The sequence below is a fragment of the Pelophylax lessonae genome (genome assembly GCF_965119305.1).
Source record: "Pelophylax lessonae genome assembly, chromosome: 6".
In the NCBI taxonomy this organism is placed as follows: Eukaryota; Metazoa; Chordata; class Amphibia; order Anura; family Ranidae; genus Pelophylax; species Pelophylax lessonae.
In genome coordinates, this window is record NC_138773.1 from 261,476,373 (window position 1) to 261,503,578 (window position 27,206).

General features: G+C 44.3%; 1 protein-coding gene across 2 annotated transcripts in view; it reads right to left on the reverse strand.

Annotated features, from left to right (window-relative positions):
• CSRNP3 (cysteine and serine rich nuclear protein 3) overlaps positions 1 to 27,206 on the reverse strand; it is a 186,243-nt gene that overhangs the window by 33,897 nt on the left and 125,140 nt on the right. For both annotated transcript variants that reach the window (XM_082262407.1, XM_082262408.1), the window contains exon 2: positions 600 to 770. In XM_082262407.1, coding sequence (XP_082118533.1) covers positions 600 to 747 — 148 coding nt within the window. In that variant the 5' untranslated portion in view covers positions 748 to 770. The remainder of the gene's footprint in view (positions 1 to 599; positions 771 to 27,206) is intronic.

Consider the following 27,206-nt stretch of genomic DNA (forward strand, 5'->3'; position numbering starts at 1 on the left):
TATCAATTAATATCTCTCTAGAACAATAAATCCCAGACCCTTCTTCTGCTGGGAGGCTTACAAAGCTCAATTATGCCATGCTCTCCGAGGGGAAACTGTTAAACAGTAAGTAGAACATTTAGCAGAAGGTGAACAAGCCACTTATTCTGGCCTTGTTGGAGGACATGGAGAACCAAACCGAACCTGCTGGGTGATTCAACTTACTTGTTTTCAGGTACTTTAAAAAAAAGCCGCAAGAGGCCTTATTATACATTAGCCCAGCAGGATAATAAACTTCTACAAGACCGGTGGTCCTGGAGGTTTAACTTTGATTCCAAAATATTGGTCTCTTACCCTACTTGTTGTTCATTGGTTCATGATATGCAGGTTTGTTATACTGTGTGAAGGTTTGTTGATCGGTCTCAATAATGAAGGTTAGGGGTTCCATAAGGTTCCAACCTTGCATTAAGACCAAGGGTTGTTTAATGTGGTTGTTCAGTGCCACCCATGCTAAAATTCACAACTGATCAACACTGATATTCCCTCACATATGCAAGCAAGACAAACTACTTTAAACCAGAGCCCAGCAAGCACAAGACATATGTTAAAACTCCACATACGTGTAACATGACTGGAGCTCGAAGGATTGACACTGTCAAAACTGTCCCCACTTTCGCTACTGGATATGTCTTCATCTGATTCCTGGATAGAGGAACAGGGTGAAGATCCATCAACTTCTTCAAACTTCCTCTTCAGAATCCCACTCATAGCTGCAGTGCTGTCACATGTGTCTGGAGAAAGAAAAGATCATGAGTAAATTTAACTGAATTCAACTAAAGCATGAGCAAGAGAGTGTAGAAAGGCATAACATTAAATCAGTACAGGTTTTAAAGTATATTAAAAATGTTCATAAGCGGTTACTACTTCTTAAAAAAACAGTGATTGATAACCTGTTCTAGATAGCGGATTTTGGTACCAATTATCTTGCTACCATTTTCTTTCACATCGTATTTAACAGTGATATGGTTTGCACTGGTGTCCAACAGAGTGAATTGTCTATAAATCAGGGTATAGAATACAATCATTAAGGTGTACCTATGTTCAGAGCAAAAAAGAATGTTGCGAACCACATAGCCTTTTAGAACATGAGTTTCCCTTCATCTTTCCCTGCAGCCTTCCCCCCCCACAGATGAGGTAGACAGTCAGACCCTTCCCTTTTGCCACTAGGTTTACATCAGGACCCTGGTAACAGGTATCCTACTTAAGCCCCGTACACACGTACCGATCGTCGGCCGAACAATCGGCCGTCTTTTGTCCAGGGCTGTCGTGTCTGTTGAAAACTGCAAAAGACTGCACACGAATTTTGTCGGCCAACAACGGCCGACTGCAGAAGTGTTGTCATGTGATGGTTAACTTTCCTTGTCTTTTTTCTTTTCTGAGCATGCCCAGTCTTAAATTCCTACATTTAAAAGCAATATGAAATAATCATGTAATATATCAGGAAAAAACATAGACTTTAGGTCAAACCACTAATACCAATTAAAAAAAAAAAAAAAACCCCATAACAGAATGTACAGTGTACTTCCCCTTGTATTTGAACATGCGTTACATCAATGCTTTACCCCAGCTTTGATATCACTTTAAATAGTTCCTTTGGGCCAAGGTGACCCAAGCAAATTGTTTCCTTACAACCACATTCAGTGGCTGTAAGTGTTGTATATATTGCATGTTGCATCACCTACATTATGCAGCTCTGTCGCCAGCGGTAGGGAGACTTCCAGTCCTATACCAGGAACAAAATGGAGTTGGTTGGAGCACTGCTCAGCCATTCACAAGAGACTATGGGGTTGATTGCAAAGTGCAGTTGCTCCAGAGCTTAGTGAGAGTCTATTCACACTAGCGCGACTTGTGAGGCGACTTGTGTTGCCCCAGGTCGCTTGACATAACAAAAGCAATGTTAATCAATCAGTGCCGTCTTAATTGGCACTACTGAAGTTCCTCCGACTTCAGAAAAGGGTCCTGTACTATGAGGCGACCTGTGATCCGACCGGTCCCATATACTTCAATGGGAGTCGCCTCCTTATCTTAATTGACACAACTTATCAGACTTTCCAGGAAGAAGAAAGATTAGCCAGGCATTCCCCACATTGCAGCCATGCCTGTATGAATTATATATATATATATATATATATATATATATATATATATATATATATATATATATATATATATATATATATATATATATATATATATTACACACACACCATTACATATATATGTGTAATGGTATATATATTCCATTATTTCTGCTTGGTCTGTGTGAGTGGCACTGGTGGACACCGATTCATGGCACTGATACGTGGCACTGGTGGACACTGATTCGTGGCACTGATACGTGGCACTGGTGGACACTGATTCGTGCCACTGATACGTGGCACTGGTTGACACTGATTCGTGGCACTGGTGGACACTGATTCGTGGCACTGGTGGACACTGATTCGTGGCACTGGTGGACACTGATTCGTGGCACTGGTGGACACTGATTCGTGGCACTGGTGGACACTGATTCGTGGCACTGGTGGACACTGATTCGTGGCACTATAATGTGGCACTGGTGGACACTGATTCGTGGCACTGGTGGGCAGTAGCACTGGTGGACACTGATTCGTGGCACTGGTGGGCAGTAGCACTGGTGGACACATACGTGGCACTGGTGGGCAATGAGGAAATGAGTAAAAAAAAAACAGAAAAAGGGGAATTAGGTCACAACACATCATATTCTGATTGGCCAAACACAAAGTCCTCTGTCATATAAGTCCTGCAAAATAATTCACAAGTCGAGGTAAAGTCGCGGTAAAATCGCGGTAAAGTCGCGGTAAAAAGTCGCTCTGACATGGGGCGACTTATGGTCATGGCAGTGTGAACCGGCTCGGAATGAGCAGAAGCTCTCCTGACTTCCATCATTCAATCATGTGCAAGCAAAAAAGTGTTTTGTTTTATTTATTTTCCTTTAGAAAATCAACTCCTTTGCATTTTTACAAATGAATACAAGGCTTCTGCAAAATGGCCAAGGTAGAGATGGTGAAGTCATCCAGAACAACCATGTCAAGTCGGATTAGTAAAGGATTGGCCCAATTTAACTATTTGAAGTAATGGCAAGTTGGATTAAATAATTATAGTGCTCCGCATACACAAATGTGACTGATTGGTGAATGATGGTGATATTATAATGTGAGCTATGCTGATAACCTATACAAAAATAATCCTGTGTTATAAGATACATTGAAGGTTGCTACCTTATACTAGAGATGTCCAGAACTGTTCGCCGGCGGACAGTTCCCGGCGAACATCGCTTGTTCGCGTCCGCCTCTGCGGGCGAACATATGCGATGTTTGGTCCGCCCCCTATACTTCATCAATGAGGCAAACTTTGACCCTGTACCTCACAGTCAGCAGACACATTCCAGCCAATCAGCATACCCTCCCTCCCACCTCCTATAAAAAAGCATCCATCTTAGATCATTCTGAAGCAGTGTGTTAGTGAGAGCAGGGAGAGTGTTGCTGCTGCTGCTGTTAATAGGGACAGTTGTTAGTCAGTGTTCTCGGCCTTGTTAGTCAGTGTTCTTGGTCCACTCCTGCTGTGTAAGGACAGCATCCTGACAGCACCGCAAAAAGCCCTTTTTAGGGCTGGTATTTGAGTAAATTTTTATAAATATATATATATATATTGTGTGCAGTTGCCTGCCCGCCGTGTGTGAGAGGCCACAGACCCACATATCTATTGTCCCCAAAGAGCCCTTTTGAGGGCTGGTATTTGAGTAATTTTTTAATATATATATATATATATATATATATATATATATATATATATATATATATATATATATATATATATATATATATATATCTATTGTGTGCAGTTGCCTGCCCGCTTAGTGTGAGAGGCCACAGACCCACCACAGACTGTACTGTGTGCACACCACACTCATTTCGGGTGGCACAGGCACAGTACCTTGCAGTTTAAAAAATATTTTTTTTTCCTCTGTCATAATTGCATTGAGTGTCAGGTCCACAGAGTGTACTGTGCCCACTGCAGTGCCCACCACTGATATATATACGGTGGCACAGCAGCTTGTTGCAAATTGAAAAAAAAAAATATTTTTTATAATTGCAGTTGCCTGGCCTGCCAGTGACTGTCAGGTCCACAGAGTGTACTGTGCCCACTGCAGTGCCCACCACTGATATATACGGTGGCACAGCAGCTTGCAAATTAAAAATATATATATTTTTTTATAATTGCAGTTGCCTGGCCTGCCAGTGACTGTCAGGTCCACAGAGTGTACTGTCACCACTGCAGTGCCCACCACTCATATATACGGTGGCACAGCAGCTTGCAAATTAAAAATATATATATATATTTTATAATTGCAGTTGCCTGGCCTGCCAGTGACTGTCAGGTCCACAGAGTGTATATGAAGATAAATCTATGCGCTACCAAATGAAGAGAAGGGAACGGAAAAAAGAGGAGGTACCAATATAGAACAATGGAGCACCAGAAATCTGCAGCTAATTTTGCAGTGTCCCCACATACAACAAGATAAAATAAAGAGTAAAAATCAGCGCAGATATTCTAAAACCGGTGAACCATAAATATCTAAAAGTAGATCTTTAAAATTAATCAATAATTCAAAATCAATAGTATAAAATCAATACATCAACCTTCAGATAAAAATGACAAAGGTGCTTGAGTGCCAAAGTGAAAGTGCATAAATATGATAAAAAAGTGAGATCCTCAATATGCTGAATCAATAGCACTTGAATAAGTATCCTGTGCAAAGTGAATGCTGTGAAAGAATCAATAATAAAGGGTACTGATCCAACATTCAGCAGAAGAAAGAAGAAAACAATATTATAAAGTGAAGTGCCCTATGAAGAGTGAACCCATCCAACTCTTCAATCAAATAAAGTGAATCAATAAAAAGTGACGAATGTGATCATCTTAAAGAAATAAAGTGCTAAAATGGAGGAAAATAAAAAAATATTTTAAGTGCCCTATGAAGGGTGAACCACTAAAACTCTTCAGTAGCAAAAAAATCTTAGTAGTGATAAATGTGAAATATATCTACAAATTAGATGTATACACTGAATATCAGTGTGAGGGAGAAGACTGTGAAAAAAAGTCCAAAGCAAATTGTAGCAATCAGTCTTAGATGAAAAAAATTGTAGTGAAAAAAAAAACAGAGTGTACTGTGCCCACTGCAGTGCCCACCACTCATATATACGGTGGCACAGCACCTTGCAAATTAAAAAAATATATATTTGGTCTGTCACTGTGAAGCGGGCGTAACCCTTACACTACCTGATTGATACAACATCATACCTGATCGCATACACACACTGGATGTTTTAAAGCATGTTATTCCAAAGAATTTAGGAATGTTAGGTGATTTATGCCCTTTATGGTTTAAAACCTGACTCTGCGTCAACTACCTAATTTTCCTTGGGAGTTTTGCCATGGATCCCCCTCCGGCATGCCACAGTCCAGGTGTTTGTCCCCTTGAAACAACTTTTCCATCACTATTGTGGCCAGAAAGGGTCCCTGTGGGTTTTAAAATTCGCCTGCCTATTGAAGTCTATGGCGGTTCGCCCGGTTCGCGAACATTCGCGGAGGTTCGCGTTCGCCGTTTGCGAACAGCAAATTTTAGGTTCGCGACATCACTACCTTATACATCCCAAGGGTTTGCCTTGATGCACCAAAATAGTGCATATGAGAATGCGTAACAGTTTTTAGCAAAATGATCAATGTGACCGTAAAATTATACATACAATATGAAAAAAGCTATTTGACATCCAAAAATAAAGTTAGTGTGATTTTAGTGAATTATGGATTTTTTGCTGCTCCATGCTCTGTGGGTGTGCCTCCCATACAAAAATAATTCTGTGCTTTAAAAACAAGATTTAACATACATTGAGGGTTACTACCTTGTATATCCCAAGTGTTTGCCTAGGTGAGCCAAATTGTGCATATTAGATAAAAATCATCAATATGACTGTAAAAAATTCACATAATCTTAAAAAAAAAAAAAAAAATATGGCATCAAAAATAAAGTTTGTGCGATTTTGGTGCAACTTTAGTGAATAAGTTGTTTGCTGCTCTATGCTCTGTGGGTGTGCCTCCAATTATTCCGCTATGTGTTGACAACTAAGACGTGCTCCCACCTCTATTATTGTGACCTTGCTGTGAAAGCTTGGTCAATAATTGCTTGTTATCCACACTGGGATATTTTGGGCTTGTTCCTCCCGTCTCCTCAGGGGGGTACTCTCCTCTGGGTGACGAAGCTCCTCATATGTCGTAGTTAGGGTTGTTTCATAAAGAGGGGGAAAAAAAAGTCTAATAAATAGTGTTTTACCTTTTTAAAATTTGATTAAGATAAATGCAAGGGTACACTCGCATGTAAGTGCTTGTAGCGCACCAATCTGTACCGGCAGAATGCAGTATATGCACTCGATAGTGCCGAGTGTGTTCCTCTTTGTATGCAGCCTGGCTCCATCTCCACTGTGGCCCCTCCCCTATGCGTGTCAGCACAGGGTCACATGTCTTCCTCAGGGGCATATCCCCCTGAGGAAGGCACGTGACCCTGTGCTGACATGTGTAGGGGAGGGGCCACAGTGGAGACAGAGCCAGGCTGCATGCAGAGAGGAACACACTCTGCCCTATCCAAGTGCATATACTGCATTCTGCCGGTACAGATTGGTGTGCTTCAAGCACCTAAGACATGCGAGTGTACCCTTGCATTTTTCTTAAATTTTAAAAAAGGTAAGCACTATTAGACTTTTCCCCCTCCCCCCCCCCGCTTTATGAAACAACACTAACTACAACATATGAGGAGCTTCATCACCCAGAGGAGGAGAGCACCCCCCTGAGGAGACAGGAGGAGCAGCATGCCCAAAATATCCCAGTGTGGATAACAAGCGCTTTTTGACCAAGCTTTCACAGCAAGTCACAATAATAGAGGTGAAAACCCATCTATAGGAAGGAGCACATCTTAAGGTGTCAACACATAGCGGAATAATTGGAGGCACACCCACAGAGTAGCAAGCAACTTATAATTCTCTAAAGTTGCACCAAAATCGCACAAACTTTATTTTTGATGTTTATGTGCATGGTTTACAATCTCATTGATCATTTTGATGAAAACTGTCACGCATTCTAATATGCACTAATTTGGTGCACCAAGGCAAACACTAGAGATATACAAGGTAGTAACCTTCAATGTATGTTGATTCCGATTTTAAAGCACAGAATTATTTTGGAATGGGAGGCACACCCATAGAGCAGCAAACAATCCATAATTCACCAAAATCGCAAACTTTATTTTGGATATCAAATTGCTTTTTTCATATTGTATGTATAATTTACAGTCACATTGATCATTTTGCCAAAAACCGTCACACATTCTAATATGCACTATTTTGGTGCATCAAGGCAAACACTTAGGATATACAAAATGTAGCAACCTTCAATAATGAATCTGATCTTATAGCACATTATTTTTGTATAGGTTATCCGCATATCTCACATTCTAATATCACCGTCATTCACCCAGTCACATTTGTGTATACGCAGCACTAGAATTATTTAAATATGGTTTGTATGTGTATAGAGAAAGCGAAGAAAGTGATTGCAGCATATATACTAAACTCATAGCAGCTCACAGGACACACTTAATTGTTGATTGATTGTAGCAAGTTGGAGTTAAGCTTTTGAAAGGGTTGCCAATGCACAAGAGCGGACAAAAAAAAAAAAAAAAAAAAAAAAAAACACACCCCACAGTAGGGCATTATGGACATCTTTTCCTGAAAAAGTCACTTGCAGCTAATATATTGGTTTCCAATCCAGATGTAAAACTGAATTCTAAAAAACTTTTAAAATATGAATAACTGGTGGGTAAAAAGCAAATGTTTTGGGGTTGTTGTCATGGCAATATCCAAGTCAGGGGTTGTGTCCTACCAGCTCCAAACTCCTTGCCAGCCCTTGCATAATGAACATTGAAGAGCACATCATATAAAAAATAAAAATAACTAAAACCTAAAATTATACAAGCTGGTTTTTGCAATTTCTGTTATCTGGAGCTCTCCGATCATTCTTTTCAATCCAGAAGGTAGGCCATACGTTGGATGGTGCAGTTTCCTCTAGGACATATTCACATCTGCTTTATCACAGAAGGAAAGAACTCTGCTGATTTTTCACAGTTAGTCTTCAGGAACTGAAAATGATTTATCTGCATTCCAAGGGTCTGTTGTACTTGGTACTCTGCTTATGATTACAGCAGTAAACATGCAAAGAAAAAAAAAAAAAAAAAAAAAAAAAGGAAAGGCAGAGCCAGTTTCATAAAAAAGGACCTAAATAAATGCCTAATGGAGTAAGGTCCGTATGATAATTCTCTGATGTAATATAGATATGGCATGTCCGGTTTTAAGGAGTATTGGAACCCAAAAACAAATATTAAAAAGCACCGGTCGTTAATGGTGGTGGCTTACACCAAGTAATCATGCACATAATCAGGGCTTTTTTTCTCAAGAAAATAGGTGCAGGAACTCTCCCCTTCTGAGCCCCTCCCACATGTGTCTGCCCCCTTACCCACCTCTGAGCCCTGTCCCTTGATTCCACCCCCTGCCCTCCTCTCAGTACCGTCCCAAGTATCATTTTGTGGTGCTAAATAATAATTTGTATGGAATTTATTCTGGTCTAACAACAAGAAAAGCAGTAAAATAGATCCCCCAGCAAACGTAGACCCCACTCCAGCAACAATAGATCCCTCACACAATTTTATACCCCCCCCCAACCACAATGGACCCCACCCCAGCAACAATAAACCAAAAGCAGCAACACAAGACCCTACCCCAGCAACAATAGTTCCCCCACACAGCAACAATGGACCACCCACAGCAAAAAAAAAAAAACAAAAAACACCCCAACAAACAAAAGACCGACCCCGGCAACATTAGACCCACCCTCCCAGCAGCAACAGATCTCCAAGCAGCTAGTATAAATAGACCCTCCAGCAACAACAGATCTCAAAACAGCTAGCATCAATAGACCCTCCAGCAGAAACAACAGATCTCCAAGCAGCTAGCATCAATAGACCCTCCAGCAGAAACAACAGATCTGCAAGCAGCTAGCATAAATAGATCTCCTAGCAGCAACAGCAGATCTCCAAGCAGCCAGTAACAATATACCTCTACCTCAACAGTAGATGCTTACTAGCAACATAAGACCCCCCAGCAATAATAGATCCCCCACCAGCAAAATTAGACCCTTACACAAAAACAAGTCCCCACCAGTGACAACAGATCCCCAGCAGCCAGCATTGACAGACCCTCCAGCACACCCTACACCCCTTGCCATTACATACATTGAGTGCTGGAGGTGCCAGAACTGCGTTCCCACTGAAAAAAAGCCCTGCACATAATACATTTCTTCTTCAGGTGGCTACATTAACTTACTCTATCAGATCTATGGAGAAGGCCATGGTTTCCATCCTAGGCTGCTCTCCCGATTTGGACTATTAAACCACTTCCTCCCCTCAATTAAATAAAGTACGTGTTCTTTTGTAGTTCATAGAACATTCCTGGGAAAAACTTAAAATGATTGTTTGATAAACTGTATCTGTTTAGTACACCAGATGCTACAAGGACAGTTGTTTTCTGTACTCTTCCCATCTTTTACAATGTATTTATACAGAGAAATTATGCAGCACCTTACATACTGTACATTTACATCAGTCCCGGACTTTGAGGCGCTTACAATCTGAGGTCCCCCATCTCCCATACATACACACTTTCTAGGGCCAATTTTGAAAGGAGCCCATAACCCTACCAGCCAGTCTTTGGAGTGTGGGAGGAAAATCAGAGTACCCATGCAGGCACAGGAAGAACATGCAAACTCCATGCAGATAGCATTTTGACTGGGATATAACCACTTGCCTTACCAGGCATTTTCCCCCTCTTCCTGCCCAGGCCAAATTTTCAGCTTTCAGTGAAAATTTAAAACAACAAAATTACTCAGTCATACATCACCTGTACCCAAACAATTTTTTATTTTTTTTGACAGAGCTTTCTTTTAGTAGTATTTAATCACCACTGGGTTTTTTATTTTTTGCCTAAACAAAATTTTAAAAGAAAAACAAACATTTTAGTCTCAGTTATAAAACATTTCTTCTTCACAGATCTGCGCTGATGAGGCTGCACTGATGGGCACTGATAATCACTAAAAAGGGAGCTCTGACAGGCATACCGGTTAATGGTTCTCCTTTCCTCCCACAAATACAAGAGTGGGAGGAAAGTAATGCTGATAACTGTCAAGTCTGTTTACATGTGATCAGCTGTGATTGGACACAGCGGTCGCAGAGTGTGCCCTATGCAGGCCCAGGAAGTGCGCAGGTTTCTGGGAAGACATCTATTGATGCCCTCCCAAAACTGGACGACTGCACTGTAGTAGGCAATTCCAGAAAACGCACAACCCGAGAAAAAAAAAAAAAAAAAAAAAAAAATTATATAATTTATATATATATATATATATATTTATATATATATATATATATATATATATATATATATATATATATATATATATATATATATATATATATATATATATATATATATATATATATATATATATATACATACATACACACACACACATACATATACACACACACACACACACACATATATACACACACACACACACACACATACATATATATATATATATATACACATACATACACACACACACACACACACACACACACAATCTAGTTTTTTTATTTATTTATTTAATGTGTGTTTAAATATCTTTTTAGCATCACTGGATGTGTAAATGAGTGGTGGAAATTAAAGTGGTAGTAAACTTTATTTTTACCTACAGGTAAGCTTATAATAAAGCTTACCTTTAGGTAAAATGAATATCTCCTAAACGTTCACTATTTAGGAGATATTCTAGCGAGCAGCAGCCAGTGACATCACCAGCGCATGCCATACCTGTGTGCTACGGCCGAGACTCCCAAATGCGTGCACGGAGGGACATTGCTGTTTGGCCCATCAGATGGCCGGAGTTCCGGAACCTGGAAGGAAGATCAGGGTGAAGATGGAAGCCTCTGCAGTGGTGACAGAGTGCCGCTGGAGGACTTTGTTTAAGGCAAGTCATTTATAATATGCTAGCATGCGGTGCATACTAAACACGTTATGATATTGCCTTGTAGGTGGAAAATTTTTTCCCCTCACCCTCTTACAGGAGCAAGTTCTAAATCATGAATAGTTTGTGTGAAAAGCAGTGTCAGTGTCCCCGTCTTCTGTCTGGCACGGTGACAATTACCAATTTTTAAAAGGCTTTTATTCCGCTGTGGTCTGCAGCCATCCCTTTTTCCTTTATTAACATAATAGTGGCGAGTCGGGGCGAGCACCTACATCGGTCAGAAGCTCATTACTTGCCTGAGCGGTGTGCATATTATGTTTGGACTTTCTGGGACCAGACCTGCGATACAGAGTGATCAGGGTAGGGTGACCAGACCCGGACTGAGGACACACTGTCCCCATACCAAATCTGTCCCCGGTTTTGTCTTCGGATTGGATTTGAACAGTGGACCGGGCAATATGCAGAATTAAAAAAAAAAAAAATTCAGAATTACACACCCCCGCTCCGCTGCTCCTTTAGCTTAGAGGGGTATATTTTTGCCATTATCCGTGCCCCTCTCTGATGATCATGTGCTCTTTGGAGCGGAAGGACTAGTTCTTTAGTTTTGGTTACATGCCCATTCCACTCCCACTCGCATGTTTTTCTACCTTGGCTCAAGTCCCTCCGCTCAGCTCTGCTCCTCACCCAGTAGTACCGTGGCCCTGAGAGCGAGACTTGAGAAGCTGTGAGGTGGGCGATGGTGGCGACAGGCAGAGAGAGGCAGCTAAGCTCAGCTGACAGTGTCCAGCAGCAGGAACCGAGGAGAAGCGGATCTGATCGTGGGGCTGCCAGTGTCTTCAAGGCTTCAACACAGGTGTGCTTTGGGGGCGTCTGTGAAAAGACTACATTGCACTGTGTGTCTCTCTGGCATCATGGATGGTATAACTCACAGACAGGGGGTGCTCTATCATGGCTCTGGCTTGCAATGCACTGTCATATGACATGGCTGCTTATTGGTCATAATTTACCAAAATCAGTACCCAGCAGCCATGTCATGTGACACACTAACAGAGCCATGATAGAGTGCCCCCTACCTGTGTGTTATAATGTTGATGATCTAAACTAGTTGCTGACTGCCCCCATAGCAGATTTACTGCTACAGGGTGGTCACGCTGCACAGGATCGTGTGTGTGTGTGTGTGTGTGTGTGTGTGTGTGTGTGTATGTGTGTTTATATATATATATATATATATATATATATTATATATACACACACACATATACATACATACATACATATACATACATACATACATACATACACACACACACCTCTACAAGTCACTGATTTCTGCCATTACCAATAAATAAAAATATGTCCCCAGATTTCATTTTAAAAATCTGGTCACCTTAGCCTAGGGTCCTGGCCTTGAGTCATAGGAAAAAAGATGTATGAGGTACCTCAGGAAAAGAGAGCAAGCACAGGAGGTTGGAGAATATGAGAGAGGGAGTTTCCTGTATCCCATAGCAACTGTGGGATTAGTCACTGAAAGACGACACTAATGCTGGATTCTTGGAGATTGGCACAGGCGATGGCGTGTTGTCCCCAATTGTTGCACACCTGGGAAGTGTCCTCTGATGGAGAGTGCGTCTGAAGTGTTCAAGTGTCAGTGTAATGAAGTCAGCCACAGATCCAAAAGAGTTAAACTGTGCAAGTGCTGCTCACTTCTAAGTTTGGGAGACCTGCCTGGATGTTAGTTCTAAAAATGTTTATGGAAAAGAATAGTAATAATACACCATTATATTGTGAACATCCAAGTGAAGTATGCAAGGTAAGAATATCAGGTGTACAAATTGCCAATAAAACCAATTTAAACACTGAAAAACCATTGGGGGGGGGGGGGGGGGTAATCTGCCTCACACAAATATTACCATAAAGTATCTATGTTGTTTTAAAAATGATCATTCACATTTGGCTAGAATATATCCGCATAGAAGATAACGTAAAGGCTAACCAGCAGGCCCACATTTTATGCGAGGAGGAAGCCATTACTTGTATCCATGGTTATATTGTGGGAATGAAGGTCTGCTTCCAGCAGCTAGGTATGAGTGTTTGCAGCAAAGAGCTAAGTGAGGGGGGGGTAATGGAATTATTATAAAATCGGCTTACTGGTTCTTCCGTACAGTGGTAGAACAGCCCACGGTCATTGGAAACAGCAGAACCTTGTACAATCTAAAATAGATGACCAATGGGGCAAATGAGAGGGCATTACCACCCGTAGCCTCTCCTGCAGAGCTCAGATGTGTCTGGTAAAACTTTATGACAATATGAAGGCGTATAGTGCCATCTGGTCAGAAGCTTGTATTGGTCTCTGCAATTTTAGAAGAAATGAAGTGTGAGCTATTTGCTCATCTCAGAGAATGTTGTAGGTCCTGTTCCCAGCTCACTAGGAAGGTAGGCCAGGTGTTGGGAGTTCAAGGACATTAGAGTTTTATGGGATAGAGAAATTATTTTCTGTGGAGGCTGCGTGAGTGCCATTAGGTTTCCACTGGCGTTAGGTCTGCGAGGGTATGCAGTGGTTTTATATCCAACCTGCCTGAATGTTAATTTCACATGACCGCAGCTACCTGCCTAGGTTTGGGCATTTAGTGAAAGCAGTTCTATTGTGCCCCCACTAGGGTGCCTTACTAGGGCTGACATACTGTGCGCAAGATAAATGAATATCCTAACAGACACGTGAATGCATGGAAACACCCAAGTACCTTTTTCATTCATTAAAAGAATTGTTTAGCAAAAAAATATATATTTATATATTAAGATATATACACACATACATACACACACACACACACACACACACACACACACACACACACACACACCCCCCTCAAAAAAATGAAAACACTTTGGAACAACATCAAATCTCAACTCAATGGGGAAAAATATCATGCTGGAGATCTATTCTCATATGGACTGGGTAATGCATTAGAAACAATGCCACATCGTTTGATGGAAATTAAAATGATCAACCAACAGAGGGCTGAATTCAAAGACACCCCAAAAATCAAAGTGAAAAAATGGAGTAGGCTAGTCCAAATTTTGCGGAAATTTCATTGCAGCAACTCAAAAAAATGGTACTCCGTCCCCTCAAAATAACACACAGCCATTCAGGTCTAAACTGCTGGCAACAAAAGTGAGCACACCCCTAGTTGTCCAAATTGGGTCCAATAAGCCATTTTCCCTCCCTGATGTCATGAGACTTGTTTTTTTTTCAAGGTCTTGGGTGTGAATTGGGAGCAGGTGTGTTAAACTTGGCGTTATCGCTCTCCCTCTCATGCTGGTCACTGGAAGTTCAACATGGCAAAGAAGTCTGAGGACCTGAAAAAAGAATTGTTTCTCTATATAAAGATGGCCTAGGCTATAAGATGATTGCCAACACCCTAAAACAGCTTCAGCACAGTGACCAAGACTATACAGTGGTTTAACAGGACAGGTTCCACTCAGAACAGGCTTCGCCATGGTCGTCCAAAGGAATAAAGTGCATGTGTTAAGTGTCGTATCCAGAGCTTCTTTTTGGGAAAATAGATGTATGAGTGATGCCAGCATTGCTGCAGAGGTTGAAGGGGTGGGAGGACAGCCTGTCAGCGCTCAGACCATACGCCGCACACTGCATCAAATTGGTCTGCATGGGGGAGGGGAAAAATTAAGATTGGTATATGCACATAGCTATATCCCCCCCAATTAAGGGCGGGATGGTATTAATGTATTAATACAATTTTGTATGTTGAAAATCTTTAAGAAAATTAAAAAAAAAAAAAAAATGGTCTGCATGGCTGTCGTCCCAGAAGGAAGCCTCTTCTAAAGATGATGCACAAGAAAACCCGCAAACAGTTTGCTGAAGACAAGCAGACTAAGGACATGGATTACTGGAACCATGTCCTGTGGTCTGATGAGACCAAGATAAACTTATTTGGCTCAGATGGGGGTCAAGCGTGTGTGGCGGCAACCAGGTGAGCACAAAGACAAGTTTGTCTTGCCTACAGTCAAGCATGGTGGTGAGTGGGTCATGGTGTAGGGCTGCATGAGTGTTGCTGGCACTGGGGAGGTACAGGTTTATTGAGGGAACCATGAATGCCAACATGTACTGTGACATACTGAAGCAGAGCATGATCCCCTACCTTCGGAGACTGGGCCATGGGGAAGTATTCCAACATGATAACAACCCCAAATAAACCTCCAAGATGACCTCTGCCTTGCTAAAAAAGCTAAGGGTAAATGGACGGGCCAAGCATGTCTCGAGTCATAAAACCTATTGAGCGTCTGTGGGGCATCCTCAAAATGGAAGATGGAGGAGCCCAAGGTCTCCAACATCCACCAGCTCTGTGAGGTCATCATGGAGGAGTGGAAGAGAACTCCAGTGGAAACCTGTGAAGCTCTGGTGAACTCCATGCCCAAGAGGTTTAAGGCAGTGGTGAAAAATAATGGTGGCCACACAAAATATGACACTTTGGACATCATCATTTAGGGGTGTACTCACTTTTGTTGCCAGCAGTTTAAACATTAATGACTTGTGTGTGGAGTTATTTTCAGGGGACAGCAAATTTACACTGTTATACAAGCTGTATACTCACTACTTCTTTACATTGTAGCAAAGTGTAATTTCTTCAGTGTTGTCACATGAAAAAATAAAAGATTTACAAAAATCTTTGAGGGGTGTACTCACTTTTGTGAGATAGATAGATAAATAAATATATATATATATATATATATTTATTTATTTATTTATTATACACACACACACACACACACACACACACACACACACACACACACACACACACATCCTTTTCAGCCATGGAAGCTGCCATCTTAGCTTAGGTTTGATCAACTACCATGGTGCAGTACATATGATCAGTTATGACTAGTGTTGAGCGAACACGGACTGCATTATTCGGGTCCGTACCGGATAATTGGATTTTTGTTACCCGGACACGAAAACTTTACTGTATGTTCGGGTTTAAAATCCGTGTTCGGTAATTTTATTTCCCGTTTTGTATGTAATGGCGCGCTTTTAATGGCGGGCTTTCAACAGCCAATCAACAAGCATTTAACTGGTGTGCCATAGAAGCCATCACAGCCATGCCTACCAATGGCATGGCTGTGATTGGCCAGCTGAAGCATGTGACCCAGGTCTTTATAAGCGAGACACAGCGCGTCAGTCTGCTGTAGTGTAGGGAGAGAGCGCACACAACGGTGCTGGCTGCTGCCGATTAGGGACAGACAGGGAAATACAACATTGTGCCTGAAAAGAATGCAGGGACAGGTCGGAGTGTAGGCAGGGAAAGATAGAAGAGCATTTTAGGGACAGGCTGGAGAGAGTAGGCAGGGAGAGATTAGGAGACAGGACAGAACAATCGTCCGTTAGCGATCTACATAGATTTTGCTGTGTGGGGGTGGTGAAGTGAACGATCTTTTTGCCCTCACTTGAGCCCACGGAGGAGGAGGAGGAGGAGGGAGAAAAATATATATTTTTATCAGTCTGTTGTGTGCAGCGTTCAGCTATATTTTACTACAGAGTGCTATTCTAATCTGCTATTTAAAAATTACAAAGTTAAAGGGGAATTTTTTTTTTCCCTTCAAAGCCTGCTGCTGACCGTGACATAAAACATAAGACACTGCTGTGTTCACATGTGCTATTGAAAAATCACCAATTTTATATACTTTTTTCTATTCCGCTATTCAATATACACCCTTTTGGGGTGAAAAAAAATTAAATTGCGGCATAGTCTGCGAGATTCAATTTTTTTTGGCGCATCTTCCACCGCCGAGTATTGCAGGGCGCTTCAGTTTGCCTCCTGTTCCCAACTCCTCCTACTCCTCTTCCTCATCCTGCCTTTAGGGTACAAAAAAAATCGGGGCCTAGTCTGTGTTTGTACGTGTGAGATACACCGTTTTATACATTTTTTTCTATTCCGCTATTCAATAGATACACCCATGCGATACTGTTGTTTTGTTTTTCGCTATTCAATAAACACCTTTTTAGGGCAAGATCATAAATTACAGAAATATGAGGAGAACGTCAAATAGGGGCCGTGGCCTGGGTCGTGGTGCTGCTGGTAGAGCTCCTGTAGCAAGGAGAGGACGTGGTCAATCTGTGCCAGCTACACGCACAAGTTAAACACCTTCCTCAAGTGCGAGTAGGCGACAGAACCTGCAGCAGTATTTGGTAGGGAATCATGCGCCTCTACAAGTGTTGAGGCAATAACAAGTACAGGCGATAGTAGATTGGGTTGCTGACAGTGCCTCCAGTTCCTTCACATTGTCTCCCACCCAGTCTACTGCAGAAAAGGTCAGAGTTGGCACATGCAGCCGATGTCCAACAGTCTTTCACCTCACCCCCTTGCAAATCAGGCAAGCAGTCTGAGCCCCAAGTCATGCAGCAGTCTCTTCTTCTTTTTGAAGACTGTCAGCAGGGTTTCCCAGGGCCATCCACCTAGCCCTGGCCCAGAAGTGGAAGAGATTGAGTGCAGCGATGCCCAACCACTTATTTCTCAAGATGAGTACATGGAAGGACCATTGCAGCATGTCTCTGATGATGACGAAACGCAGGTGCCAACTGCTGTGGCACTCAGAATTGTGGAGACCGACAAGGAGGGCAGGGGTGAAGACTGGGTGGAAGATGATGTGGAGGACGATTAGGTCCTCGACCCCACATGGAATGAAGGTCATGCAGGTGACCTGAGTAGTTTGGAGGAAGAGGAGGCGGTGGTCGCACAGAGCCACCAGCACAGCAGAAGAGGGAGCAGGGTGCAGAAGTGGAGCGGCCGTGCCCTAGACACTAAGCCTGCTACTGCCCAACCCAGCAAGGGACCGAGCGCACCAAAGCCAGCTCAAAAGGAGTTCACTAGCGTGGAAGTTCTTCAGACAATGTGCTGATGACAGGACACGAGTGGTTTGCACCCTGTGCAATCAGAGCCTGAAGCGAGGCATAAACCTTCTCAACCTGAGCACAACCTGCATGATCAGGCATCTAAGTGCAAAGCACGAACTGCAGTGGAGTAGACACCTTCAAAACCAAGAAAGGTCTCTGGCTCCTCCTGCTTCCTCTTCTGCTGCAGTCTCGGCCTCTTCATCCACCTCTGTAGTGATACCGGCACCTGCCACCCCGCAAACAGAGGATCTATCAGCAACACCACCACCTGGGTCACCAACCATCTCCACAATGTCCCGTGGAAGCGTTCAGCTTTCCATCTCCCAAACACTTCAGAGGAAGAGGAAGTACCCCCCTACCCACCCGCGATCCCTGGCCCTGAATGCCAGCATTTCAAAATTCTTGGCCTTTGAAATGCTGTCATTGCGTCTGGTGGAGACGAACAGTTTTAAAAGCCTTATGTCGGTGGCTGTCCCACAGTACGTCGTGCCCAGCGGCCACTACTTTTCCAGGCAAGCCATCCCTTCCCTGCACAACCAAGTGGGGGGAAGAAAAAAAAAAAAAAAAAAAAAAAAAATCAGGTGTGCACTGCGCAACGCCATCTTTGGCAAGGTCCACCTAACTACCGATACGTGGACCAGTAAGCACGGTCAGGGGCGTTATATCTCCCTAACGGCACACTGGGTAAATGCAGCGGCGGCTGGGCCTGAGGCAGATAGCAATTTGGCGCATGTCCTTCCACCACCGAGGATTGCAGGGCGCTTCAGTTTGCCTCCTGTTCCTAACTCCTCCAACTCCGCTTCCTCATCCGGTCAGCGTAACACCTTCACCACCAACTTCAGCACAGCCAGGGGTAAACGACAGCAGGCAGTTTTGAAACTTGCCTGTTTGGGGGAAAAAAAACACACACTGCGCAGGAGTTGTGGAGGAGCATGGAACAGCAGACAAATGAGTGGTTGCTGCCAGCGAGCCTCAAGCCCGGCCTGGTGGTGTGCGATAACGGGCGAAATCTCATAGCAGCTCTGGGCCTAGCCAGTTTGACACACATCCCTTGCCTGGCGCATGTGCTGAATTTGGTGGTGCAGAGGTTCCTTAAAAATCACCCCGATATGTCAGAGCTGCTGCAGAAAGTGCGCACAGACGGCCCGCACTTTCGGCATTCTCACCCTGCTGCTGCTCGCCTGTCAGCGCTGCAGCGAAACTTCGGCCTTCCCGCTCACTGCCTCATATGTGACGTGCCCACAAGGTGGAACTCCACCTTGCACATGCTGGAAAGACTGTGCGAGCAACAGCAGGCGATAGTGGAGTTTCAGCTGCAGCACGCACGCGTGAGTCGCTCTGCGGAACAGCACCACTCACCAATAACTGGGCCTCCATGCGAGACCTGTGTGCCTTGTTGCACTGTTTTGAGTACTCCACCAACATGGCCAGTGCCGATGACGCCGTTGTCAGCTTAACTATCCCACTTCTATGCCTCCTTCAAAAGAAAAACGATTCGGGCGATGATGGAAGAGGATGTGGCACAGGAGGAGGAGGAGGAGGAGGAGGAGGAAGAAGAGGGATCATTTCCAAGGCTTTCAGGGCAGTCATTCACAAGTGGCTCGAGGGTGGGTTCCTGCACCCACAAATGCCAGGTACACAATTGTCCAGCAGGGGCACAGTTCTGGAGGATGAGGACGAGGAGATGGGACCATGTTCACAGCAGGGTGGCACCCAGGCCAGCTCATGGCCATCACTGGTGCGTGGCTGGGGGGGGATACAGAGGACACAGACGATACACCTCCCACAGAGGACAGCCTTTCGTTGCCTCTGGGCAGCCTGGCACACATGAGCGATTACATGCTGCAGTGTCTCCACAACGACCGCCGAGTTGCCCACATTCTAACTTGTGCTGATTACTGGGTGGCCACGCTGCTGGATCCCCGTTACAAGGACAACGTACCGTCCTTAATTCACTCACTGGAGCGTGATCGCAAGATGCGCGAGTACTAGCGCACGCTGGTAGACGCGATGCTGCTGGCATTCCCACCTGACAGCGGGGCCACAGTGGAAGCACAAGGCCAAGGCAGAGGAGGAGGAGGAAGAGGTCGCCAACGCAACCAGGGCACCGCCAGCACCTCAGAAGGCAGGGTTAGCATGGCCGAAATCTGGATAAGCTTTCTCAGCACGCCACAACAAACAGCAGCACCAGCAGCTCAGATGGAACGTCTTACCAGGAGGCAGCATTTCACCAACATGGTGGAGCAGTATGTGTGCACATGCCTACATGTAGTGAATGACGGGTCTGCCCCCTTTAACTCCTGGGTCTCCAAATTGGGCACATGGCCTGAGATTCCCCTTTACGCCTTGGAGGTGCTGGCGTGCCCTGCAGCCAGTGTATTATCTGAACGTGTATTTAGCACGGCTGGGGGCGTGATCACAAACAAGCAAAGCCGCCTGTCCAGAGACAATGTGGACAAGCTCACATTCATTAAAATGAACCAGGCATGGATCCCACAGGACTTTTCCCTACCTTGTGCAGAATAGAGATGGATACCGACCTTACCCAGCCATTGTTCTATTTTCGATCTTTCTCACTCTTTTGGGGTGTACCCTAATTTAAAATGACTAAAAAAAAAAAAAAAAAAAAAAAAAAAAAAGCAGTGTTGGCTACCTCATCCCTCTTCACCGCCGCTTCCACCTACACCGCCACCTCAACCTCCCTCCTACTCCATATGGGCCTCGTCCTTCACAGATGAAGAAAATTGTTTTATTTTTCTGTTTTTCTGTTTTTTTGTTGTTTTAAGTTATTTCCCTATCCACATTTGTTTGCAGAGCACTTGTCATGCTCTTAACTACATTTTGCTGCCATTTGCAGCACTCTAGCCCTTTCCATTGGTGTTTTAGAGCCCTTTTAGTGCCTGAAAGTTCGGGTCCCCATTGACTTCAATGGGGTTCTGTGTCCGGGTAAAGTTCAGAAAAAGTCCGGGTCACGGACCTGGACTTTTTTTTCCAAGTTCGGCCGAACCCGCCGAACACGGACATCCAGGTGTCCGCTCAACTCTAGTTATGACACCAGCCTTTTGATGGTTTGACGGTTTGTTTGAGATCACAAGCATATGTGACAGTTACCATTCCTGAAACCCAGCACTCCGGGAATGGAACAGGTTTTTTTAAACCATTAAATAGGTTTAGTTCCGATTTAATGCCTTAAAATAACGAACAGCCACATGCTTTTAAAAACTGACCAAATGTAGGTCGTTTTTTTCAGAACAAAATTATGTAATTAAAGTCCAGCTGAACTTTGTTGAAATCAGTAAGTGCAATAAAACAAAAATGGCATGCACTGCAAATTTAGAGTTCATTATCTTTAGTAGGCAGGTGCTAGAAATATTTTTTGTATGCTGTATTAAAGAGATACTCTCTGGTGACTTAAAGGTTAATGCTGAGCTTAATGGGGAGTCTGCCTTTTGGCTTGTTGTGCTTACCATATTAGGGGACTTTTAAAGTGGTAGTATACTCCACTTTTTACCTTTTACCTACAGGTAAGCCTATAATAAGGTTTACCTGTAGGTATAATTAATATCTCCTAAACCTACACGGTTTAGGAGATATTTGTCCTGCATGCAGTCACTGAAACTAGTGGCGCATGCGCTCTGAAGGTCCGGCGGACCTTCAGAGCTCTTTGCCGGAACCTTGCCAGAAAGTAACTCCCGCACGTCATCGCGGCTCCGGCCACTCACAGCGCCGGAGCCACCGAACCAGGAAGAGATGCGGAGGGAACATGACGGCTCCCTCAGCGGTGATCGGGTGACCATGTCGGGGCTTCATTTTAAAAAGGTAAGTATTTCATAGTGAGCTAGTATGCGAACCTCCAGCAGGCCACTGTTGTGAATGTCTATGACCAAACAATCAGAAACAGACTTCATGAATGTGGCCTGGGGGCCCGATGTCCTCTAAAGCAGTGGTTCTCAAATCCGGTCCTCGGGACCCACTAACAGGCCAGATTTTAAGTATTACCTTGGGGGATGCAGACTAGAATACTGCAATCACTGAGAAGCAAATGAGATCACCTGTGATGTAATTTAGTTATCTTGCAAACCTGGCCTGTTGGTGGGTCCCGAGGACCGGATTTGAGAACCACTGCTCTAAAGGGTCATGTGCTCACTGCCCAGCACTGTGGAACTCGAGTGGCATTTTCCATTGAACACCAGAATTGGCATGTCCACCACTGGTGCCCTATGCTTTACACAGATGAGAGAGGGTTCACCATAAGCACGTGACAGACGTGAAAGGGTCTCTAAAAGCCATGTAGAAGGTTATGCTGCCTGTAACATCATTCAGCACGACCGGTTTGGTGGTGGGTCAGTGACGGCCTGGGGAGGCATATCTATGGAGGGACACACAGACCTCTTACAGGCTAGACAATGGCATCCTGACTGCCACTAGGTATAGGGATGAAACCCTTGGACTCTCAGACCCTCTTCGCTGGTGCAGTGGGTCCAGAGTTCCTCCTGGTGCACGACAATGCGCAGCCTCATGTGGCAAGAGTAGGCAGCCAGTTCCTGGAGGATGAAGAAATTGAGGCCATTGAATGGCCGTCACGCTTGCCAGACCTAAATCCAATATAACACCTTTAGGACATTAGGTTTCGGTCCTCCAACACCACCAGGTTGCACCTCAGTCTGTTCAGGAGCTTAGTGATGCCCTGGTTCAGATCTGGGAGGAAATACCCTGGTACACCATCCGTCATCTCATTAGGGGCATTCCTAGACGCTGTCAGGCATGCATACAAGCACATGGGGCCATACAAACTACTGAGTACCCTTTTAACCACTTAAGCCCCGGAAGATTTTACCCCCATTCCGACCAGGGGTTTTTTTGCAATTTGTTTTCTGCTACATATGTGTGGTAAAAAAAAAAAAAAAAAAAAAAAAAAAAAAAAAACACAAAAAGCGTATTTTGATTGGTTTGCGCAAAAGTTATTGCGTTTACTAACTAAGGGAAAGATTTCTGTCATTTTTGGTGTTTTTTTTTTTTAACGTGTAATGGCGGCGATCTGCAATTTTTTTTTGCGCTACTGCGACATTGCGGGGGACAGATCGGATCCTTGACTGACATTTTTGACACTTTTGGGGTTACCAGTGACATTACTGCAGTAATCCGTGCTATACATATGCACTGTTACTGCAAAATGACACTGGCAGGGAAGGGGTTAACTTTATTGGGGAGGGAAGGGGTTAAGTGTGTCCCTAGGGGTGTGCTTTCTACTGTGATTGGCTGTGGCTACTAGTGTAGGAACAGTGATCAACGGTCCTACATAGTAGAACCGTCTGATCACTGTTTCTACACAGGGGAGAATGACAGGCGGCTTGTTTACATCAGCCGCCTGACTTTCTCCCTCTGTACCGACGATCGCGAGTGACCGGCGGACATCGGGTCCGCCGGTCACACGCACTAACTTCCCTGTGAACGAGCTGCGGCGGGCGCGCGCTCACCCGCTATTGGCTCACAGGGAAGTGACAGGCAAGTGACCAGTGGCGGCTGGTGCTCAAAATTTTTGGGGGGGCGCAAAAAGAAAAATGCAATAGGTATTGCTTCGCGCCAAAAAACGCAGTAAAAAAAAAATTGCGTGACTTTGAAGCTGTGCCCCCTTCAATGCAATGAACACTGTGCTGTGCCCCCTTCAATGCAATAAACACTGTGCTGTGCCCACTTCAATGCAATAAACACTGTGCTGTGCCCCCTTCAATGCAATAAACACTGTGCTGTGCCCCCTTCAATGCAATAAACACTGTGCTGTGCCCCCTTCAATGCAATAAACACTGTGCTGTGCCCCCTTCAATGCAATGAACACTGTGCTGTGCCCCCTTCATTGCAATGAACACTGTGCTGTGCCCCCTTCATTGCAATAAACACTGTGCTGTGCCCCCTTCAATGCAATAAACACTGTGCTGTGCCCCCTTCAATGCAATGAACACTGTGCTGTGCCCCCACAATGCAGAGTTCAGAGTGCATGCCCCTTTCAATGCAGAGCGCCACAGCATTGTCCCCAATGATTGCAGAGTGCCCACAGCATTGTCCCCCAATGATTGCAGAGTGCCACAGCATTGTCCCCCAATGATTGCAGAGTGCCAAAGAATTGTACCCCAATGATTGCAGAGTGCCAAAGAATTGTACCCCAATGATTGCAGAGCGCCACAGCATTGTACCCCAATAAATGCAGAGTGCCACAGCATTGTACCCCAATGATTGCAGAGTGCCCACAGCATTGTACCCCAATGATTGCAGAGTGCCCACAGCATTGTACCCCAATGATTGCAGAGTGCCCACAGCATTGTACCCCAATGATTGCAGAGTGCCACAGCATTGTACCCCAATAAATGCAGAGTGCCCACAGCATTGTACCCCAATCAATGCAGAGACCAGCGTGCGTGCTCCCTTCAATTTAATGCACTTACCTGGCGGCGGCGGCTTCTTCCCTCCTCGATCCAGTCCGTCCTCTCTGCGGCGGCAAGGTGAGCGGCTTCTCCCTCGTCCTCCGAGCGGCGGTGACGGTGAGTGACTGACTCACGCACCGGCACCGCCCCCATTGTGACGTCAGGGATCGGATGTCCTGGATGATGATTGGTCCAGGCTGGAGACTGGACCAATCACAGCCAGGATATCAGAAAGTGGGGGTGTCCAATCGCAAAGACTTGCGCTCGGGTTACGCCCCCAGAAGGCTGCCGATCGGCGCCTCTTCTGGGACGTAACCCCCCCCTAGCCACCACTTCCATTACAGAGGCCGGTGAACCCAATTTTTTTTTGTAAAACTTTATTTGTTCGCTTTGTCATTTTTTTTTTAGGGGTAGGGGGCGGCGCCCTGGCGCCCCCTATGCACGGGCCGCCACTGCAAGTGACGTTACCGGTACGTCACTCTGCCTGGCCAGGGCTGACCGCCGCAGTATATAGTCATGCGGCGGTCGGCAACCGGTTAAGTTGCTGCAATTAAATGTCAGCAAAATGTACTGAAATGTCTGCTGCATAATTTTTTTCACTTTGATTTTCGATGTGTCTTTGAATTCAGCCCTCTGTAGGTTGAGAATTTTCTTAATTTCCATTAAACATTGTGGCATCTTTTCGTTCCCAACACATTACCCAGTCCATATCAGCATGATATTTTTTTCCCCATTGAGATCTGATGTGTTTTCAAACGGTTTCTTTTATTTTTTTGAGCATATATATTATATTCACCTATATCCAGTGTTGAATGCCATTTCCCTCAGCAGTCAGTTCTGAGACAGGTGTCAGTGGCATGTTAAAAGACATTATCTCTCTAGTGTGGGGCCCTGGAGCAGTAGTTTGGCCTTCTTATGGGCCATACACACACTAAGATTTTCTGAAGACTTTTTCCTTTAGATTTACCAAAACCATATAATAATATGAGGTCAAACCTAAACACTTTCAATTTGTATGCAATCTGGCAGGCCCTTGCACTACATAGAAAAAAAAGGTAAATCTGAAGGAAAAAGTCTTCACAAAATCTTATAGTGTGTATGGCCCTTTAGAAAAGCCTGCCCCGGCTAGCATGCTGCAGAGAAAGAGAATTGTTCTGTGTGGAAGCAGTGGCCTCTCTGTAGAGATCCAACATTTCCACCACGGAGCCAGAGATGGGGGATTTGCAAGGAGAAGGAAGCATGAGCTTTGTAATTGAAAATCTATAGGTCAGGTCAGACTCAGTAATGGGCATATCATTTTGCTGCAAATCTTCCACAAAAAAAAAAAAAAAAAAAAAAAGCAGGAGTTCCTGTCTACAGAATGCTGGCAAGGGATAGGCTTTTCCACTCAGGGTGAGGTTGCTTTTACAGAGGAAAATTGTGGGACCTTTTTTAATGCACCAGAAATGTATCGGATTTAAGCTGAAAGGTCAGATGAAATTCCATATTTGTATGATACTGGTATCAATATTTAGATAAACTTCTCATAAATCAAATTTGATACTGAAGTGTCAGCACTGAAAATAATTTGTTCTTCCACACAGCGTTACTGGCCCCCCAGTGACCTGAGTCAGGAAGTGTGGTCCACCCCAGGAACAGCCAACTGCCATGAGAGCGCAGGCACAGCCAGTTGCCTTTTAGGCTAGGTGATGGCTTATAGCCAAGGGCATCATGCAAAGCAGGGGTGGCACTTAGCAGTGGGATGACACATAGGAATGACTACTACCTTTCCTTGAGAAACCTGGACGCTTCCAATGAGGACTTCTTATTCTGCAAATTATAACATTCCTGGCTATTGAACTTGCTTGAGTCACTTTCCCAGAACACATGTAGCCAGGTGCTGGGCTACAGCAATATGGAGAATGCAAAATCTTGTGCAGTTCTCCATAAAAACCAATCGACTTCCATTATTTTTGTCAAAGCTTATTGTAACAGGCCAACATTTAGAAGCTGGTTGGCTTCAATGCACAGCTGTACCAGATTTGTACTTTCTAGTTTTGGTAAATCAAACCCACTGTATTTTAGTCTTCTCTCCCGCTACTGAGATACTGATGTTATGCTGTACCATTTCTCCTCTGGCCAGCAGGGAGAGAGCTAAAGCCAAGCAAGCCAGAAGACTTCTCTACGCAGAGCACTGCAAATGCTAGGAGTTTTAGTTTGATACAGCAGCCAATGGCTCGTTTATAATGGTTACACTACAGATCCCAATATGCACTGTGCAGTAGGAGAAGTGGAAAGAGGATTTTTCTAAAACCGAGAAAGTGCTTTGTTTGGGTGTCAAGGAGAGAGGGAGAGCCGAGCACCTCTATCCAAGTATTTACCTGCCAGCTAGGATGCCTGAGCTTTAGTGAGGACACCTGTGGGGAAGTTTTGCACGCCAACATAACAGATCGTGCACCACTGCCACAGAAGGGCCGAGGCATCCACTCACCCTCTGCTTCTCACCCCAGATCACTGGAAGCTTTCAGGGAAAGACTGAAGGGCCCCTTCTACAGTGAACATCCACAGCAGCATCCTGGGAACTGAGGAGAGGGCTATCCACCCATTTTTGACACTGCTAGCAGAGTGAGCCACTGAGAGTAGAACATTAGGTGTACCCAGGGCTTTTTTTCTCACAAAATAGGTGCAGGAACCACTTTCCAAGTCACCCGTTT